The sequence below is a fragment of the Cinclus cinclus genome, chromosome 10 (assembly GCF_963662255.1).
Source record: "Cinclus cinclus chromosome 10, bCinCin1.1, whole genome shotgun sequence".
Taxonomy (NCBI): Eukaryota; Metazoa; Chordata; class Aves; order Passeriformes; family Cinclidae; genus Cinclus; species Cinclus cinclus.
Genome location: NC_085055.1, coordinates 22,365,496 through 22,385,527, shown reverse-complemented (window position 1 = coordinate 22,385,527; position 20,032 = coordinate 22,365,496). Strand labels below are relative to the sequence as shown.

The window sequence follows — 20,032 nt, the reverse complement described above, 5'->3', positions numbered from 1 at the left end:
GGGGTCGATGAGCGACTCGTCTGCTTCTGGGGTGTTCCGGATTCGACCTGCAAACGCAGCACAGAGTTGCCTCTGAGGTGACAGGCAGTGGCCTTGTGAGGGGCCCATGAAGACAGAGGCAGACTGCTTGCCTGCACCCCCCCAACACCAGAGATCCTGGTCCAGCTCCTGGACACAGTGGCAGTGGCTGAGGTGTCCTGCCCACACAGTGTCACCTGCCAGGCAGCCACTGCTTTCCTACTGCAGGGCAGGAGGGGAGACAAGGCATAAAGCTCCATGTGGGAACATGGGAATGTGGGCAAGAAACAGTCTGAGAGTATGCCTGGGAACTCAGTGGGCTGGGGGCTGGCTTGGCTTACCCACAACCAGCTCCCGTACTTCCTTCCAGCGGATGAGGCTGCCCGTTTCATGCACCAAGGTGACACTGATTCTCCTCTGGATGCCCTAAAACCCACGGGGCCAGAGAGAAGGGACAGTAGTTAACACAGGTCCCAGCAGGAGACAGCTAGGACAGCATCTTGAGCAGAGAGTACCTGATGAAGGAGGAAGGTCCCATGGCATGGCATGCCTCCACGGTGGTCCACAACAGCAGGAATGTAGCTGGAAGAGAGGATTGCAGCATGACACAGAATCCTGCCAGCCTGTCCAGAGCTGCTGAGCACTGGGCAAATCCCTCTCCCTCTCCCTCTCCCTCTCCCTCTCCCTCTCCCTCTCCCTCTCCCAGCAGGACTTACTCGCCATTGGCCTCCAGCTCACAGATCTCAAAGAAGACCATCAGGTCATACTTGCACTGGCAGGGGCCAGCAGTGGGCCGAGTCATGGTGCTCAGCTTTGTTGCAGGCACTGCAGTGGGTCAGAAAAGACAGGTAAGAGGTTGAGCCTTGCTGTTGGCACTTGGAATGAGGCATATGATGGCAGGGAAAGGGCAGAGCAGGCAAGGACCTCAGGGCATGCACAGAGGCAGCAACAAGAGCCTCATCCAGGGGCAAGGAACCACCACTCAGAGCAATGAACCTCCTCCCTGCTGCTGTGCAGGAGGTGAGATGGGAGCTCTCCCTCTGTTGAGTTTTGTGGAAATGAGTGTCTAGGGCTTTCTAGTGCTGTGGCCCACAGTACATTTTGTGGTATCTCTGGGATCCTAACTGATCCCTCTGGGGAAAGGGATACCCACCCAACATGGAAACTACGGATGGGCACAGGAGTAGGAGGCTGGGTTCCCTACCTGGTTTGGAGAGTGGCATCACACGAGGGAAGTGGCGTCGGGATGGCCTCAGTGGACTACAGAAAGAACCAGCATGGTTACAGCATCCCCAGGGACCCCCAAACACAGCCAGCCCCACCTACACCTTGGGGCCAGCCTGGGTCCCCTGCATCAGAACTGCACCAGAAGCACAGCCAGGGGGTGGGGGTGGCCCAGATGTGCCCACCTCAGGACATCCTTGCAGAGAGGTGGGAAGGGGTGCTGCTGGTAATGGCCAAACACCTCAAACACAATTGGCTGGCTCTTGATGTATTCGATGAAAGATTTTGTCACCTCCACAGCGATCTGGAAGAGAAAGAGCTGATGAGTCACCTGGGATGTGGAAGGGTGTAAGACTCAGTTCCCTGCATCCCACACCCATCCCCCACTCAGGGATGCTCTCCCCACCAAGACCACTGCAGTGAAGTCCCAGCCTTTTCAGGTGGACGACAATGGCTTTTGGTGCTTTTCCCTGCATGTCCACCACATCTAAGCCTGGCTTAGCTGGGTGTCTGTAAGGGGCTGGGAAAACCAGGAGGAAGCTGCTTCCCTGGGAGAGGATCCAGCCAATGGCCCTGCAGAAACTCCAGCAGCTGCAGGAGCAAAGGGGTGGTGGAAGAGGGGTACGCACATTTTGGACATGGTAGAAGCCCAGGGGTGGCCCTCGTCCTGTGTTCTTCAAGGGTTCTGTTGAAAAGGCCTCATCATGGCGGTGGATGAAGCTGTGGAGGGAAGGAAGGTTGTTCAGGGGCTGTGAGATGGGGATGTGCTGGAGCAGGGGGGGGAGTGAAAGCAAGGAACCACAACAAGAGCCTATTCCCCCTGGGGCTGCTGCCTGCACCCTTGGCTGGCACAGGACTCCCTGAAGCTGATGGGAGTCTCTCCTTGCCTTTTGCCAGTGACTAAACAAGTGCTTGGGCAGATTTCACAGCCCTTGGTTTTGCCTCCCCATCCACCAAGGGCTCAGAGGTGAAGGAAACTTCCCAAATTCACCACAAGCCCCCAGGTGATGGCTGGAGCTTGGTGGAAGAAGCAGGGCTGGGGGGCACTGGGGGCTCACTTGAACTGGCAGAAGATGTCAGCATATTCTGCAGAGATGCTGGAGGCTTGCAGGACCGTCACACGGAAAGTGAAGATGCTGCCCAGCTTCAGGTGGTCCAAAGCCACCTCCAGCGGCCCTTCCGATGCAGGCTTCTCTGGGCTGTCCAGAAGAAGATCCTCTGGGGTCACTGCAGGGAGGAGGAGGAGGCCCTTAGCAAGGCAGGGTGTCTTCCCACAGCATTAGGAACATTTAGGAACAACAATGTTGAGATGCTGGAGCATGTCCAGAGAAGGGCAATAAGGCTGGTGAAGGGTCTGGAACACAAGTCCTGTGAGAAGCAGCTGAGGGAGCTGGGGGTGTTAAGTGTGGAGAAGAGGAGGGTGAGGGGAGACCTCATCACACTCTGCAACTCCCTGAAAGGAGGGTGTAGACAGGTGGGGATTGGTCTCTTTTCTCAGGCAACCAGTGACAGGACAAGAGGACACAGTCTTGAGCTGCACCAGGGGAGGCTTAGGTTGGACATTAAGAATAAGTTCTTCACAAAAAAGGTGATTGAGCATTGGAAGGGGCTGCCCAGGGAAGTGGTGGAGTCACTGTCCCTACAGGTGTTTAAGAAAAGCCTGGATGTGGCACTCGTGGTAGTTGACAAGGTGGTATCAGGTCATAGGTTGAACCCAATGATCTCAAAGGCTTTTCCCAACCTGACTCTGATTCTGTGATTCTGTCTGCCAGCAGCCCCCCACTGGAGCAGTGAGCTGTCAATGCCAGGGAGGGTGCAAGAGGCTGGGTGCAGGAAACCATCCCCAAAGTGCCTGTGACACCTCCTCACCTGCACAGGTGTTGTTGTTGACTTCATCAGCAGATGGACCCACGTCGCCGACCTGCCCCTGACCTTCGACTATGCGCAGCTCCTCCTGAGAGGTCCCCGAGCGAGACATCCCGACAGCTGGGCATGACTCTGACTGGAACTGTTCCAGGAGTGGAGTTCAGGGATGCTGGTGGTCCCCAGCATGGTCCTATCACCAGCGTCCCAAGCACTCAGGCACCTTCAGCTCTCCTCTCCCACCCCAGGGTAACCCCACTGGGACATAGCGAGAGCAGGATGCACCAGTGGGTGCCCGAAACCTTGGTCTGCTTGGTGGACCAAAAATACATTCCCCTCCACCTCTAGGAGCCTGGGGGTCCCCATGAGGAAGCATTGAGGTGGCAGGCAGGGATCTGGGGTCCATGGGCATCCACCAAGAGCCGGCCCCACCTTACCTTCTCAAAGTGTTGGTCATCAAAGGAGATCTTGGCTGTCCCCGACTGCCGCACACCAGAGCCATAGTCAGGGGCTTCTTCATCCGCTGGGGGAGGGATGGGGGTGAGCCAGCACAGAGGGTGCAGGGGGAGCAAGGGACACGTTTTGTGGGGAGGTTCCCTCCCCTCCTACCTGAGATGGCCTGGACAGCCACACGCAGGAAGCCCTTCACCTCGCCCTTCTCGCTGACGATGGCCACGCGGTGAACCAGGGGCACGGGGTAGAGGAGGTTGCTCAGGTAGACAAAGGCCCTGCCAGAGAAGGGGGGACACACAACAGGGGGGAGAGCGGTCACTGCTCCCACCCCTGAGTGCCCAAGCACGGCTGGCGTGGCCGGCAGCGGCCGGATCCCAGGTCACTGCTCGGGGCGCGACCGCAGCGCTGCAAAGCAAAACTAAAGAGAAGGCAGCCAGGGCCAGGCGAAGGGGCTGGGGGCAGCGGGCAGGCAGCGTGCCATGGGCAGGAGGGTGGGCAGGAGGGTGGCACACGCCATGGACAACACCACAGGATGCACCAGACTTGCAGACCTCTCCGACCGTCACCTCCATGGCAGGCAGGAGGGGAGAGGGCTGCGCTGGTGCCACCGTGAAGCCGTAGGGCAAGAGGACCTTCTGTGTGGTAGAGAGCTGGAGAACTTGGGCAGGAGGTGCTGCAACACGACTGGGGGGGACAGCTGCGGAGTCACCACAGGGAGGACAGGGGCAAGACAGGGAGAAGGAAGGGTGACAAGGGAGAGATGGAGGCTGTCAGGAGTGAAGGAAGTTAGAGGACAAGGTCCTGGACCTCCAGAGGTGAACCTGCTGGGGGTTCATAGCCCTGGCTCTGCTTGCAGTGTTGGACACCACTGGGAGGGAGGCTGCATGGTGTGGCTGGTGGCATCAGGTTGTGGTCCCCCCTCCCCATCCCTTCACACATATGGCTTCGGGGTTCTGGGCCACCTGCCAGCATGTCACAGGGATGGACAGCACATCTGGCAAGTCTGAGCCTCCCTGCTCTCCTCTGCAGCATCCAGGTTACTGACGCTCCCATGGCGAGGTGCCACGCCAGATCCAACACGACGGCTGCCCCGTGTCTCTGTCAGCACCTCCTGTCAGGCCACTGCTCTCTGCTTCTCCAGCATTTTCAGTCCTCTTGCTGCCTCCCTTCACCTCACTGCCAGCTCTGGCCATGATGGCATGCTGTTCCCTCCGCAGTGACAAGTGACCTTTGGCACTGAGCTCCCTGCCAAAAGGTGTGAGCAAGGTGGGGTGTGGGGTGCTCGGCACCTCTCCCTGGGGCACCCGCCAGCGTCTTGACGTGCAGTGGGCTGGGATGGTGCTGGGGGCTGGCCAGGACATCTCTACTTCAGGAGGCTCCCATGAGGGCTGCATCTCCAGGCGGCTGATGTGCTGCTCAGGGCATCCCAGCCTCATAGGAATCTTCATATTCAATGGCACCCCAAAGTGCCAAGGGGGCTCTTGCAGCCCTGCACTCACTCCCCGACCCCCAAGTCCGGAGATTCCCCCCTGCTCTGGTGACTCCCATTGACCTTCAACTGCTCCTTGAGGCTTTTTCCACCCAAAGGACTCAAAGGACTGTGGAAGTAGGTGATGCCAAATTGTGATCTCCTGATGGGCCCGTCTCAACCCATCTCTTCTCAGACGCCACTGAGAACAAGTGGTCAGACCATGCCAGGGCTTCCCAGCAGGACCTCATACCTGGGGCAGAGCCCTGTGAGCACAGGGAACTCCCTGAAGCGCAGGGATCTGTGTGTGCCCACCCACCAAAAATCACAGGGCAGCTGGAGTGGAAGCAGAGGACTGGAGAGGGCAGGGAAGAGTGGAAAGGAGTGGGGCAGGCAGGGAGGAGGGGGACAAGTGTGTCACTAGAGGAAGGAGGGCAGGGACACTAACCACAAGATTGGTGAGGTGCAAAGATGGCATGCTCAGATCAAAGAAAAGCCTTTCCAAAGGAAGACAAAAGTGAAATAACCCCAATTTTTTGCTAAAGCTTTGAAGAGATAGAGCCAGCAGCTAAAAAAATAAGAATAAAAAAACCCTTAAAATAACCAAAATTAAAAAAAAAAAATAAAGAGAAAAAACGAGAGAGAAGGAAAGACAGAAGGAAAGAGAGAAGGAAAGAGAGAAGGAGAGAGAAGGAGAGAGAAGAAAATAAAGAAGGAGAGAAGGAAAGAGAGAAAGAAGGAGAGAGAAATAGAGAGGAAGAAGAGAAAGAAGAGAAAGACAGAAAGAGAGAAAAAAGAGAGAGAGAAAAAGAGAGAGATAGAAAAGAGAGAAAGAAAGAGAGGAAGCAAGGAAGAGAGGAAGAGAGGGAAAGAGAAAGAAAGAAAAAGAGAAAGAGAGAAAAGAAAAGACAAGGATCCAATCATAAACCAATCCAAGCACACTTCACAAGAAATGTGGCCGGCGGAGCTGCTGCGTGGGGAGCCAAACCCAGGGCAGACTCAAAAGAAGTCAGGAGGCACCAAGCTCTGGGGAACACACCCCCATGAGTAGGGCTGCTGCCACAGGGCCTTATTTGGTTTTTTGAGGTGCCCTTGAGAGTTCTGGGGTTGTTTTGATATTTTTTTTTCTTTTAAATGAGGAAAAAAGAAAAAAAGAAAATAAAAGGGGAAGAACCCAGCTCTTTCGGTCTGAGGCTGCAGGACTCTTACCCCACCTCCACCCTCTCTACCTACTTTGGCCCCTCCTTCCCACCCCGCTACCTAGCTCTGGCACACCGAGGAAGAGGAGCCCCAGCTCACCCCAGTCAGGGAGCCCCTGCCTGAGGCAAAGGCTCTCAGAACAGCTCCTGGTGCACACCCCCTTGGGATAACCCCAGAGAAAGCTGGCAGCTCCTCATACCATTCTAGGGATGGGCAGATGGCTCCAGGTTTGCTGGCACAGCCAGGTTTGGGGCAGCTGGTGGGCTTCTCCAGGCCAAGGCTGATGGAGCCCAAGGGGGTCTCCAGCCAACAGATACGAGAAATCAGAGTTTCTTGTCCTTGGCTCCAGCTAAAGAGGAGCTGGAACCTACACCCAGGTCCCCACAACCTCCCTGGACATCTCCTATGCCAAGTTAGCAGGTATGGCCCCAAGCCAAGCACTGGCTAGAGCTGGGAAGAGCAAACACTGCTTTTGGCACACTGTTCTGCACCTGGCTCTCCACTCACTCCCCTCAGCTTCATCCCCCACAACCACTTGGGGATATCCAAGCCTCCAAATTCAGAGGGGCTCACACTGACCAACACAGCCAGGATAGCCAAGCCAGTGCCAGAGACACACAGGGTTTTGAAGTGCCTGTGTGCCTCCAGTCAGCGGCACCATAGGGTCATCCCAAGCCAGGTGGGAGGTGATCCTTCCTGGGACAGAAATGCCCAGGACCAAAACCTCCAGGTGGCTCCCCTGGTTCCTTTAGTAGTGGAGACACAGCAGAGCTCTCCTTCTCAGAAGCTCTCCCAAAAAGGAGAACATGAAGGAAGGAAGGAAGGCACCATCCCTGCTATCCCTTGCCATTGCTATGCTTCTCACAGCCCTACCTCAGCAGGAGCCTCATCACCCTGCCAGGCACCCGGGCTTGGTGGCAATCCCAGCCGGCCATCCCCTGCACCTCCGGGATGCCCCGGAGGTGGGAGTCGTGTCCAAAAGCAGTTCCCTCATGCGAAAGAGCTAGGTCCTTCCCGGCATGCTCTCCTAAAACCTCACCAACCTTCCTACTAAACTGAACAGGGGGAAGCGGTCGTAAAATGGATCCCGGCCATCACACAGCGGGCACTCCGGAAAGATGTCTTCCTCCAGGTCCTCCTCCTCCTCCTCCTCCTCCTCCTCCTCCTGCCCCTGGTGCTGCTCGTCAGCAGGCTCGGTGATGTCGGAGTCGGGGTTCGAGAAGGTAGGGGAGGGGGTGAGATCAGCCATGCGCTCGCTCATGCATGTGTTGAAAAGAGGAGAGCTGTTGCAGCCAGAGATATCTGAACTAAGGTTAGTACAACAAGATAGAAGACATGTTAACACCAGCTGTTCCAAACAGAAAGAACAGGAATTTTGCTTTTTTTGTTTTTTGTTTGTTCTTGGTTAGGTTTTGGGGTGGGATTTTAGTCTGTTTAAATCAAAGGACATTGGGAACAAAGACCTGCCCATCTGGTGCATCTCTAAAGCCACCAACAGCCAGACAAAAGAGCAACCCATGGAACCAGTGTGAATGCTGGGGACACCTTCTGCTGGCTTTGCGGGGAACACGGGGACTGAGCAGGTGGCACAAAGGCTCGCCACTACCCCTGCTGCTGGAGAGAATCCCTCCTTGTGCTACAGCACGGGGGAACGCCTCCAGGTCACACAGCTCAGCCCCCTGCTCCCCCTGCCCCAGCCTTCTTTCTCCAGGGTGGCCCATCTTCACGGCTGGCACTGCACCCTTCCGTCGGGCGTGCAGGAAGCGCAGGGAGACACGCGGCACACACTGTACAGACAGACGCTCGGACACCAGCGCGTGCACAGGGACACACGGCCACCGCGGTGGAGCTCACCACGGCACGGGCTCCCTGCCTGCTGGATAGCCACAACCCCCGAGCCTGGAGCCCGTGGCTCCCAGCACTGGGTTACGGCAGGCAGCAGGAGCATTGCCGGCAGCTCGTGGGTCCCTTGGGGTGCTGGCAGCCAACAGGGAGGAGAGCCATCACACTGGAGTCCCACAGTGGTGTGAGCGCCCCACGCGTGCTGGGCAGCGCTGGCAGCGTCTCCTCCTGCAGGGCTACCTGTGGGTGCCAGCCACGCTTCGAAGGAGCCAAAGCGCTCACCTGCCCACCAGCCTGAACCAGGGAAAGCGGTCGTAGAAAGGGTCTCCGCCAGTAACCACATTGTCACAGTCCTCAATGACACTGGAAGGCACTTCTGCTGCTCGGTCATACATCTCACGCATCAGGTCCAGGCGCTGCCTACAGGGAGAGGGGATGCCCATGATGGCAGTGAGACATGGGGCTGTGGGTACCCCAACCCTCCTGGCACAGCCATGTCTCACCCACCTTAACTTCTCCAGGGTCCAGTAATGTGTTGCTCCGTTCTTCTGGTCCTGCACCTCTACAGCCACAATGGTGCGGGGGAACGGCCGCTTCTCCCGGTCCTTGGCAGCATCGGGGGGCAGCAGGTCGGGAGGGAGAGGCGAGTACAGCGTGTCCGTGAGGAGCACAAACTGGAACTGGACCTGGAGAGGGGCAGAGGAGCTGGTGAGACACCTGGGAGGGCAGAAGGCTTTGTGTGCTGCCTCTGGCAACCTCTCCTCAGCACTTCCTGGCTGCCTCTTCTGTGGCCTCTGCTGTGGGTGCTGCAGCAAGCCGGAAAGGAGCCCAGCCACTCACCTTCTTTTTCAGCTCCACGCTGATGGCATTGGCTTCCTTGAGGAAGATAGCATTGCCCCAGAGCAGGTCACGGAGGGAGGTGAACTGGTACCACTTCCACTTCCTAAAGGCCCAGAGGGCGAGCTCGAATTCCCGCTCTGTCCACTGCACTGTGGGGACATGGAGGGACAGTCACCCCACTAGCAGGACATTGACCCACAGTTCACTCCTCATGCTCCCACAGAGAGCATCAAAACCTCGTGGTGGCTCCCAGCCCTCACCTTCATCCTCAGGTTCTTCTTCCTCCTCATTTGCCTCAGGGTAATACCTAGAATCCATCTGCTTCTGCAGAGCCTCCAGTTTGCTCTCATAGTCCTGGGGGAAACAGGAAGAGAGGTGATGCAGACCACTGGTGTGACCTTCCTCCATGCTGCCACATCACACTCCTCTTCCCTGCAGGATCGCAGCCTCCTCCCTCCTCTGGAACAGTGTTCGTGGTGACAGCTCCAGGAACAACAGATTTGCCCTTGTTTTTGGAACACAGATCCACCCCACACAAACATCTGCCAGGATGATTTCAGTCATGCCTGGGGAGCCTGAGAAGGAGCCACGTCCCAGCCACCTACCAGCCTCTGCTGCTCCAGAAGGTAATTTGCCTCTTCCCGCTCCCTCCGGTACTGGTCCTCCAGTTCCTGGAGCCTAGGTTGAAATGGTGAAGGAGAGGATGACCAACCTGGAAGTGAACACCCAACTCCTCAGCACCTCAGCCCATGCCCTCACCGCTGCTCCATCTCCTGTTTCATGTCGATGCCTTGCTTCTCCAGCAGCTCTCTCTGGGCAAAGGCCCAGTCCACAGGCTCTGCGGGGGTCTCGGCACACGGCGTCCGCTCCCGCTCCTGCCGAGCCTGCTCGGGGTGGTTGAAGCGGAACACGTGGCTCTTGCCCATGATGATGCGGTTTCCTGCAGTGTGTGGTGAGGGAAAGGTGTGGGTTTAACGTGGGACAAGTGCAGGGCCCCCATGGGAGGGAGCATGGTGGGTTGGAGCAGCTCTGGTGTTCCAGCCCCAGGTACCCACCTGAGCGGAGGATGCTGGGCTCTGTCACCTTTTTGCCATTCACATAGGTGTCAGCACCTTCACAGGGCTCCAGGGTCACTATCACTGTGGAGGTGGTGGGAGGGGAGTGAAGGTAAGGGGGAAGCAGAAGGATAACACCTGCGTGTCCTGCTCTGCTGCTCCAGCAGCCTCAGGAAGGGAGAACCAGCCCAGCCAGCACCCACACCATGGGCAACTAACAGGACTCAGCCAACCTGATGGTAATCAGAGCAGTCCCAAGGAATAAGGGTAGCTAGAGACTGTATGTGAGAGGAGACCAGAGCCTCCAGAAGGTAAATCCATCCTCCTCAGGCTCATTTCCCACAGCCCCTTCACACCCAGGTTCCTGCCATTTTGGGGGATGGATTCTGCTCCACATCTGGAGTGGGGGAATAATCTACAGTCTGCTCAGCCATCCTGCCCTGATCTCACCTTACTTTCTTCTCACATGCCTTGTGTGAGCTCCCCTCCCAGCCATGAGGGATGTAGCTCGTCTGGAAGCATGGAGAGGCCATAGCCATGCAGTAAAGCCCAGTTAGTTTGAGGAGGGCAGGACATTCAGCTGGGGGCAGGGGCTGAGGACATGCAGAGGGACGGGTCCCCAGAGCAGTGAAGCCCCTCCAGACAAGCAATACCTTCACCACCAGTTTTGGTGTCACTGCGGAACAGGCAGTGCTCTTCTTTAATGAAGTGCCCGCTGAGAACGATGTCCTGCCTCTTCTCAGCATCTTCCCGGCCAACCCTGCAGGGGAAATCCAGCTCAACTCTCCCTCAAAGCAGCCCCTCCTGAGTCTCCCCCCAGCCCCATCCTTGGAGCTGACAGAAGCAACCCTTGGTGCACCGCAAGACCAAAATCTTGGGGATTTGCACTTTGGGGATGCCCTGGGAACAGTGCCCAGCCTGGGGACAGCTGTCACCCCGCTGCCCACCTGAGGAAGTCAGGCACTGAGATATGGACAATGCTCCCAGAGCTCCTGGCCCTCACCTTGTTATCCCATCCTTGATGTAGTAGAGAAGACACTCAGACATGAGTGGATCCTCATTCAGGTTGACCAAGTGTGGTGTCTGGAGAGACAAATAAGGAGTCATCCCTGTGTGCCCTGCCTGCCCAGCCACTGAGGGGTGCTCTGGAGGAAGGTGGGAGCTCAGCAGCACTCCAGGCTGCCTCTGCACAGGCTCTCCTGCCCTCTATCTTCAGGGTGACACGTCCAGACAGGTACTTTTCCAGGGGTCTGCAGAGAACTGAGAGGCTGGCATGAGGATGCCCTGCTTCCACAAACTTCCTTGCTTTCCTCCTCACAGGGCTGAGTTCTAGTTCCCCCTCCTGTGTCCACCTTTGAAAATTCGTGTTCCAAACAGGGCCAACACAAAGCCAAAGCCTTCCCATGGGGAATGCCTGATATGGTTCAGAGTCTCCTGGGGCAGGACCCTTCTCACCTGTGTTGCGTACTATAGAATCCTGGAATGGTTTGGGTTGGAAGAGACATAAAAATACATCTCATTTCTCCCCCCTGCCATGGGCAAGGACCATTAGACCAGGTTATTCCAAACCTCATCTAACCTGGCCTTGAACAATTCTAGCAATGGGGCAGGCACAGTTTCTCTGGGCAACCTGTGCCAGGGCCTAACCACACTCACAGGGAAGAATTTCTTCCCAATACCTAATCTAACCCTGCCCTCTGCAGGGTTTTCTGGTCAAAAAGGAAGTAAAAGTGCCTGTTTTCCTCCACTGTTTGTACACCACATAATGCATCCAAAAAGAGCAGGTCCCACAGGTACATCCAAAAGCAGTGCAGACCTGAAGCCCTATCTGCAGGCTGAATTTCCCTTTCTGGTCTTCTCCCTAACAGGTCCCTCACAGCCCTTTCTTCCTCTGGGTCACAAACCACTTTGTTATTGGTAAGAGGAAAATTTCTCCATCAGCCACAGGCTCTCTGGCCACAGCCATCTTAGCTGCTGGGATTACACCTTCAGGGAACGGGGCAGTCCCAGGGGTACCAGTGGGAGAAGTTCTGAGTTTACAAGACAGAACAGTGGCTGTAAGGAACATCTTATCAGCCTGCTGAGACCCAGCATGCAGAGGGGGCCCCTCACCAAGATGCCACAAGCCTTGGCTGACAGCAGAGACTCACTGCAAACAGGGCAGCAGAGCTGGAGGTCAAGGGAAAGGTGGGTTCTTCTCCATGGTGGCTGGCAGAAGTTGGCTGGAACATTTAACCTCTGGCCCCACTGGACAGACATACAGCCCTGGGGGCTGAGCCCTCCTTCACTTGCAGTTTTTGTCCAGATTTGTAAAGCTGGTGGTGACCTTCCACTGAGCTTCTGGAGCCATAACCACCCCAGCCATGGCACACAGAAGTACAGCAAAGTGCAATGACTGTAACAAAATGGAGTTTGCACACTATCAAGACTAACTTTCCTCACCAGCCACTGGAGAAGTCAGAAGAGTTTCCACCTGCCAGGTAGCTGAAGAGCAAGGAGGCACCAAGACCACCACAGCAATGCCCCACCTCCAAGACCAACCTGCTTTGGGGAATAAACCCCCACACTTCCTACCCAAAGGTCTGGAGTCCTAACAGGCAGCAGCTGGGACAAGAAAAAAAAACACAACAGTGTACAAGTTTATCCTAAAAGTCAGCTGGGTCACATAAGGGGAAGGCTGTGAAGTATTTATCACCACTTGAGCTGGTGACACACACACTTAGGTTTGGCCAAGCCAAATGCTACAAGCAATTAAGAGATGAAATATTCACCCACCCACATTTCTTAGCAGTATTTGCTGGTTTCAGAGGCAGCAATTTAAAATATCTGAAAGCATTAATTTTTACAAGTTAACACTGAAGTCCAATAGAGTGATCATCAGTAAATACTCTCATGAAGGGGTACAGCATGCCAGCAGTAGGAGGTGGACATTTGCCCATGTATTTCTACCCATGTTTGTACCCAGCAGGCTCAATGCTGGAATTTCCCCCATAGGTTTCAGAGCCAAGAAGAGGCTAGTGAAGTAAATGGAAGTGGCCAGCTGTGACAGAGTGGATCAGAAGGGAGCTGCAGGGGTACAAACCAGTCCCCAGGAAGAAGAGAATAGGATGATCCTACCTTTTTAGGAGAAAAAACACCCAAGGTGCCTCCATCCTCCCTCATGGCCACCCCCATTTCAGCCAGCAATGCTTCCCTGAAGGAACAAGAGAAAGAAGTGCCTGTCAAAACCCCATGCACCCCTGGGGCCAGCACTAGGATGGAAGGCCATGGTTTGTCCCATGGATTGCAGTGCAGGGCTTGCTACAGCTCTTGTCACAATTCAGGTGGGTTTTTCAGAGCAGCCCACCTCTGTGCAGGCTGACATGGTGGGTATTGGGGTCCCCAGGGGGCAACCCAGGTTCTGGCTGGACATTCAAACTGTTTGGCTTCCCCAGGAGCTCAACTGCTCTACCAAAGTGCAGAGGATGGGAAATGCCCAAGGAAAGCCACTTGTCCCATCCCATGCTGTCCCACTCCAGCCCAGCCCACCCACCTCTCCATCCGTATCGCTTCTGTCCTCCGCAGCTTCTCTTCCCACGTCTCATTCAGCTCTGCAATGATCTTCTCAGTTTCCTGGCAAGGGAGGGTTAAACACGGGGTTAGTGTATCCTGTGGGGAGCACACACTTCTGCCCAGCATGCTTCAGTGGGACACCAGTCCCACTTTCAGGCTTGTTTATATACAAGCTGCAGCAGCATTTCACCCACATCTTTCCATCAGTCCAATCTTCAAAGAGTGAGGCACAAAGACCAGCCTCTCCATTCCCTTGCTGCCAGCCCACTCCTGCACCATGCTGGAGCAGGAGCACTCGTCCCATGACAGGAGTGCCCATCCCAAGCCCAAAGTTCCTGTCCTATGGTCAGTGGCAGCCATCCCCTGCAAAGCACCACCAGGAAGACCCTACAACACCCAAACCCTCACTCTGGGCAAGTTCTAAGTCTGTCCACACTGCAAGAGCACATCCGAGTATTGCTTTTCTGAGTATTGCATGGGGATCACCCTGCACAGGTTTCCAGAAAACAACGAGCCCCCTCTGCAAGCCACAGTGCATTGAGTGCAGAGGGAGAGGGAGAGGAAGGGAGAAGGGGGAAGAGGAAAGAGGGGTAGGGGGAAAGCAGGAAAGGGGAAAGAGGGAAGGGGGAAGAGTGAAGGAGGAAGGGGGAGAGGGAGAGGGAGAGGGAGAGGGAGAGGGAGAGGGAGACGGAGAGGGAGAAAGGGGAAGGGGAAAGAGGAAAGAGGAAAGAGGGAAGGGGGAAAGCGGAAAAGGGGAAAGGAGGAAGGGGGAAGGGGGAAGGGGGAAGGGACCAGGCCACCAGCCTCTTACCTTGAGTCTTTCAATTGCCTCTTCGCTGCCCGGAGCAAACATGATGCGCTCGTGGAGGCTGGCCACTGAGGCAGCACGGCTGGACAAGGCAGAGAGGGAGGAAGAGGGGCTGATCCCAGCGATGGCATTGGTCACTGTGGAGAGATTGTCATGGCGGTGACTCAGCTCTGTCCCTCTAGCATCATTATTGTTCTCAAAGTCGGACACATCTATACGGGCATGGAAGGAGGGATGGGCCAGGGAAAGATACACAGACAGGGTGACAGAGAAAGACAGAGACAAGAAAAGCTGTTGGGAAAAAAAAAAGAGTGGCCGGTGCATCCAAAAAAAAAAGCCAGGAGTTACAGGAAAAGGCACAGGCAACAGCAGAGCAACACAGACAGCAACAGGGCAAGGGCAGGCACTCTCCCCCCAACCCAGGCAGCCCCTCAGGGAACAGGGCTGTTTGGTGAAGCAGATGCTGGAAGCAGCTGTCATGGGCTCCCAGGGACACTTTTTTGCAACCTCAGGTCCTGCATCCATCGGGTCTGGGAACAAATGTCCTCTCCAAGTATGTGCCACTGCCTCTATCATCCTCTCCATCTCATACAGCCTGGGTGGTTTTCCCTGCCCAGATGCCACAGATTAGCCAGATCTAGGAGCAGAGAATGAGAAGGGAAGGGGATGAGAGGGGGTGGCCCTCTGCCCTACAAAGGGGTCAGGAGAAGCAGCAGGATTCCCTCACAGGGTCTGCTCAAAGGAAGCCCATGGCCTGCTGGAGCAGCATCTTGGCCAGCAGCCAGAGAATGAAGCCAGGACTACAGGCAGTGGTGCTTGCCAGCTGGCACCCCAAGAGGTAGCTGTGGTGGCTTAGGACCCAGGTATGGGAGATGCTTCTCCAGCCCTGGGGAGTTACTGGTTCTCAGAGCAGTGTGCCAGAGGCAGGCAGGGCACAGGTCAGCAGGTGCAGGATTAGTCACCCATCTCCATGAGCCTACATCCAGGGAAGCTGAGCCAGGAGGGGACAACCAGGCCCCTGTCTCCTCAGCAGGCTCTCCATAGGCTGGCTGCACTGCCTGACCCGGGGTGGGATGGGGCCATTGTGCTTATCCATGGGCCAAAGCCTTCTGGCCACCACCACCCACCACTGCATCAGTAGACCACCATTCCATCCCACCCGAGGGCCATGCCAGATTCCAGTCCCACTCAGACACCAGCAGAAGCAGCAGCAGCAACAGGAAACATCACAACAGCATGAAGGAGGAGGTCCCCGTGTGGACTGGGCTATTGGCATGGCCAAGTGGGAGGACACTGGTCCCCTCAGCACTAGCCCAAGCCCAGGTGCTAACCACGGCTCTGGCACCATCCCCTGTGCCAGCTCCCTGAGGATGGGCAGCCTGCAGGCACACACGGCTCCATCAGCAGAGGCTGGCTGCCAGAGCCCTCCCCATGCTGCACGGGTGCCCCTGGGCACAGCCCAGGTCTCCAAAAAGCCTTGAAGCAACAGAGAGTACCAGTGATGGGGAATACACACATTTGGATCCTCCTGCAGCAGGATGGGCTAAGAGAGAAAGAGAGGGCAGGGAGCGGGGTAAGACAGAGAGAACAGAACAAGAGGGGGTTCATCTCAGTGAAATATCAGACAGCACAGGGAGGGGAACCCATGGGCATGTGCGGTCCCAGTAACGCCTTCCTGGCACCACTGCTGGGTGCTGGATGCTGGAGATGGCGGGTGGAAGGGAAGGTTTGCTGGGCAGAAAGCAGCTCCCCCTGCGACAGGAAGGGACTGGGGGCTGTGAACATGCGTGAGGGGCTCACCAGAGGCAGCACGGTGCTGCCCTGGGACCAGTGCAGTGGGATGCAGAGAGGCTGTGGGGACATCAGCCCAATGCTGGCTGGAGCAACTGGCAAAGAGCAGCCATGGTACCTACTGTCAATGATGTCCCCCAGGCCCTGGGCGTAGAGCAGGTCACGCAGACGTGCCACCTCGTCCTTCAGCTCCCGGATGAGCTTGTTGTTGGGGTCCTCGTTGATGACAGCATTGCAGCGGATCTGCTTGGCACGGTCAGCATACCTAGGGAAGGGCAGGGTCAACACAGTGAGACAGGGGCAAAACCCCGGCTGCTGGACAAGCAAAAGTGCTGCAGAGCCCATCCAGCAAGTGATCCTTTGGAGGACCCCAGTGACAGGACATTCATTTGGCCTTTTGTCAGGGGTTGCAGGTTCCCTCCAGAGTACATCCCCAGCCAGGGACACCACAGAGGTGAGGAGAGCATGTGGCAGTGCCTGGGCTCAGACAGCCTCCCCTGCTCTTGCTCACTGCAGGGCACTTCTTCCTACCTGAGGGTGCTGAGGGTCTCATCGTAGTTGATGTCAGCAGGACTGAGAGCAGCGACCATGGCAGTTCTGGAGTTGCCTCCTGCCCAGTAAGAGACACCCATGAGGAAGACGCTGGTCCCTGTGCCCCCTGTCACACCCTGCTTGGCAGCCACGCCCATCACCAGACCACACCCTCCACCTGTCCTCACCCAGGTTCTCCCGCAGCAGCCAGGTCAGCACCGAGTCTCGGTATGGGATGAAATCCGTCTTTTTCTTCTTTTTGTTCTGGGGAATGGAGAGCAAAGGGAAGGGCTGTCAAGCTGCCTGCTCTCCTCAAAGGGAAGGTGACAGCCATGGGGATTTGGAGCAGGATGGCTCATCCCAGCCACTGCAACCTTGGGCATCTTTGCCCAGGTCCACAGGTCCTGCCTGTGAATAACCTGAGCTGGGAAGGTTGTTTAAGGCTGGCTACTGAAAGCCCCAGAGGGAGGAGGAGGAGGAAGCTGAAGATTCTGCCAGCAGCCAGGAGAATGGCTTGAGTCCAGGCACAGCCTCACTGCCAAACCACCCTGCAACCCACTCCTACTGTGCTCAAAACCAACACCCCCTTCCCCATCCAGCCCTGGGCACCTACCTTGTTCGGCCCTGAGTCCTGCAAAAGAAATGGAGAAGTTGTTTAAGGGAGCTGCTCTTTCCCTTGGCACCCACCACAGATCCCTGTCCCTCAAGTAGAGAGTGGCACAGGTCCCCATGCAGATGGCATCTTCGCCAGCCCAGCTTGTCCCAGCCACAGAGAAAGCTCGGGATGTGTCTGCCCACCCCACCGAGCTGGGATGTTCCATCCCATGGAGCTGAGATACTCCATCCCTCAAAGCTCTGCCCACCCCTGCTGGCTCGAGCCCATTTCCCCCTGGTGACACTGTTCTCCAGCTACTTACCATTTCAGCCAGGGCAGAGATGACTTTCCCCAGAGTGGTCAAGGACTTGTTGATATTTGCTCCTTCCTGGTTAGAAGAGGAAAAGCCCAGATGCTCAGGTCCCATTTCAGAGCCACATTAAAGCCCAGAAGAAAATGAGGAATACCCAGTATAGTGTGGGCAAAGAGCAGCTGGTCTTACTGGGTAACCGACACCTCCCAGCTGGGACTCATGGACCCCAGTGAAACTGGCACTAGGCAGCTTTCAAACACAATCTTATCTGGGAATTTGGCAGCAAAGTGGGCAAAGAACCAGGCAAGGAAAGGAGATGTTTTGGCTGGGGATGAGGGAGGAGGATGTGGTGTCCCCACCAGCAGAAGGGGACCTCAGGTCAGCTCTCACCTTTAGCCTTGTGCCCTTGGCTCCTGTGGAATCAGCTCGCTCACTCCCAGCCAGGTCCACCAAGCTGATTTTGCTGACCTGCAGGCAGAGAGGAGGCTGTCAGCCCTATGGGCACAGCAAACCTTGCCCAGCATGAAGCTACAACTTCTTGCAGGATGACACTGCTCTGAGGGCAGAAGTGGGCTCTGCAGGGTCATCCGTGCAGGAATTGCTCCGGGTTAATATCCTTACAGGCAGGGCTGAAGGGCACCAGCTGCCAAATATCTTGTCCATGGGCCAGTCCCTCAAGGGACCGTGAGCCTAGAATGTGCCTGGGACTTATCTCCCTCTTGCTCCAATCCCCCACCAGGCTGCACCACCTTGTCCTGAGTACTGATGAAAGAACACAAAAGCTCTTTCTGGATCCATGTGGGTTCCCCTGAGTCCTTCAGGGCCTGCTCTTACCTTCTCAGTGGTGATGTCTGTCTCGGCGTCGTGCCGCTTCTGCGTGAAGATGATGTTGAACACGGCGTGGGAGCGGCTGCTGGTCTCATTCATGTTGGTAGCAGCCACTGTGCTGCAGGGAGAGGAGGACAGGCAGGTTGACACTCTGTGGGGGACGCTGGAGTGGCTGGTGATGGGGCCAGGGCTCATGCCAGGATGGGGTACATGGTGGGAAGGCAAGTCTGAGGACAAGAGAGGACTCTGGGAGAAGATGTGCACAAGTTCAGGCTTTTTCCTGCTGTCTCCAGTGCACTTGGAAAGCAGGAGGAAGGTAAGATGAAAGCAAGTGGGGGTAACCAACACTCAGTGAGGAGGGGACTGCCACTTCCAGAGCAGCTGGACTGGCAAAGGAAGGAAGTGAAGCAGGACCTCCTAGAAGTGACTACAAGCTTCCCAAACCCTGCCCATCTCCTTCTCCAGCTCACCGGGCTTTGTTTCCAGAGTCCATAAGGTCCTGGATGTCATTGTAGGAGGTCACAGCCAGCTTGGAAAGGTCCTCAACATAGGGACCCATAAGGGGATGCTCCCTCACCCGCAGGTTCCCCTTGTTCTTGGGGTTCAGCAGGTCCCTCACACGTTCACAGTAGATCTCCATGTAGCTCACCTAGAGTAGAGGGCACAGGCAGAGCTAGCATAGTGAGCACCCAAAGAGGAGGCTGCACTGTGGCACAACCTGTGGAGCCAGGTGGGAGGCCAGCAGTGGGCTGGGCAGGCAGTGGGATGCCTACCTCCACGGAGTAGGACATGTTGTCATTCGTTGTGTCATTGATGCGGGAGAAGAGATCCTCGCAGAGCTGTGGGCACAAGAGCCAGGCTCAGCCCCCTGCCAGCAGGATGCTCCTGCCTGGGCTGCCCAACACAAAGGGATTTCTACCTTTTCACCCCAAAACCCAGCCAATGAGTGCTGGAATGGCTCCTGGGGAGCTGGCAGAGACCCCACATGCTGACATGGAGAATCAGCATCCCCAGAGCCCCGCCGTGTCCATGCAGCAGCTCTTGGCAAGCAGCTCAGCTCTTGGACCGCTGTTGCTCACGTACACTGGCCTTGTGTGGCCAGACCAGTCCTGGAGAGCCTGGATGACCCTCCTTGACCCCCTCCTAGGGGAGCCATGCCAACTCACTGTCACAGTAGTGCTATATCAGACCTTGGCAAAACCTGGCCTCGCTCCCACCCTGCTGCCCTCTTTCCTCCCAGGTCTGCTTTTCCTTTGGGATGAGTGGAACAGGTAGTTTTCCCCAGGCATACCTGTGGGATGATGCCTTGCTGGTCCTTCTCCTGCTTGCCCATCATGGTGTAGGATTTTCCAGCTCCTGTCTGCCCATAGGCAAAGATGCACACGTTGTAGCCTTCAAAGGCATGCTGCAGCATCTCCTCACCAATGTCCCGGTACACTTGCTTTTGGGATGCATAGTTGATGTCTGCAGGCTGCACAGAGGAGGGGGACATGGAGAAATTTGGCAAGGATGCCCTCCTGCCTCTCCCCAGCCCAGCCTTCGAGGTGGGCTCAGGCCTCCCAGTGCTTACCGTAGTGTGGGACCAGTAGGAATAGTCAAAGCTGAAGCTTTTTGGTGTCTCTTTGGGCTGTTTTGGGTTCAGGATAGCTAG

The 20,032-nt window shown here is 56.3% G+C and overlaps 1 protein-coding gene across 1 annotated transcript in view; it reads right to left on the bottom strand.

The window, feature by feature from the left end:
- KIF1A (kinesin family member 1A) overlaps window positions 1–20,032 on the bottom strand; it is a 32,811-nt gene that overhangs the window by 8,868 nt on the left and 3,911 nt on the right. Inside the window, 36 exon segments of the mRNA XM_062498790.1 lie at window positions 1–47; window positions 360–444; window positions 534–600; window positions 735–843; window positions 1,223–1,278; window positions 1,428–1,546; window positions 1,872–1,962; window positions 2,301–2,469; window positions 3,112–3,250; window positions 3,543–3,628; window positions 3,715–3,833; window positions 7,270–7,533; window positions 8,351–8,488; window positions 8,576–8,754; window positions 8,909–9,057; window positions 9,169–9,262; window positions 9,514–9,586; window positions 9,668–9,848; window positions 9,964–10,047; window positions 10,617–10,723; window positions 10,967–11,046; window positions 13,081–13,156; window positions 13,496–13,575; window positions 14,327–14,535; window positions 15,840–15,866; window positions 16,237–16,379; window positions 16,646–16,724; window positions 16,834–16,909; window positions 17,259–17,276; window positions 17,563–17,628; window positions 17,944–18,021; window positions 18,388–18,499; window positions 18,852–19,030; window positions 19,155–19,220; window positions 19,673–19,852; window positions 19,952–20,028. Of these exon segments, the coding sequence (XP_062354774.1) occupies window positions 1–47; window positions 360–444; window positions 534–600; window positions 735–843; window positions 1,223–1,278; window positions 1,428–1,546; window positions 1,872–1,962; window positions 2,301–2,469; window positions 3,112–3,250; window positions 3,543–3,628; window positions 3,715–3,833; window positions 7,270–7,533; window positions 8,351–8,488; window positions 8,576–8,754; window positions 8,909–9,057; window positions 9,169–9,262; window positions 9,514–9,586; window positions 9,668–9,848; window positions 9,964–10,047; window positions 10,617–10,723; window positions 10,967–11,046; window positions 13,081–13,156; window positions 13,496–13,575; window positions 14,327–14,535; window positions 15,840–15,866; window positions 16,237–16,379; window positions 16,646–16,724; window positions 16,834–16,909; window positions 17,259–17,276; window positions 17,563–17,628; window positions 17,944–18,021; window positions 18,388–18,499; window positions 18,852–19,030; window positions 19,155–19,220; window positions 19,673–19,852; window positions 19,952–20,028 (3,902 nt within the window).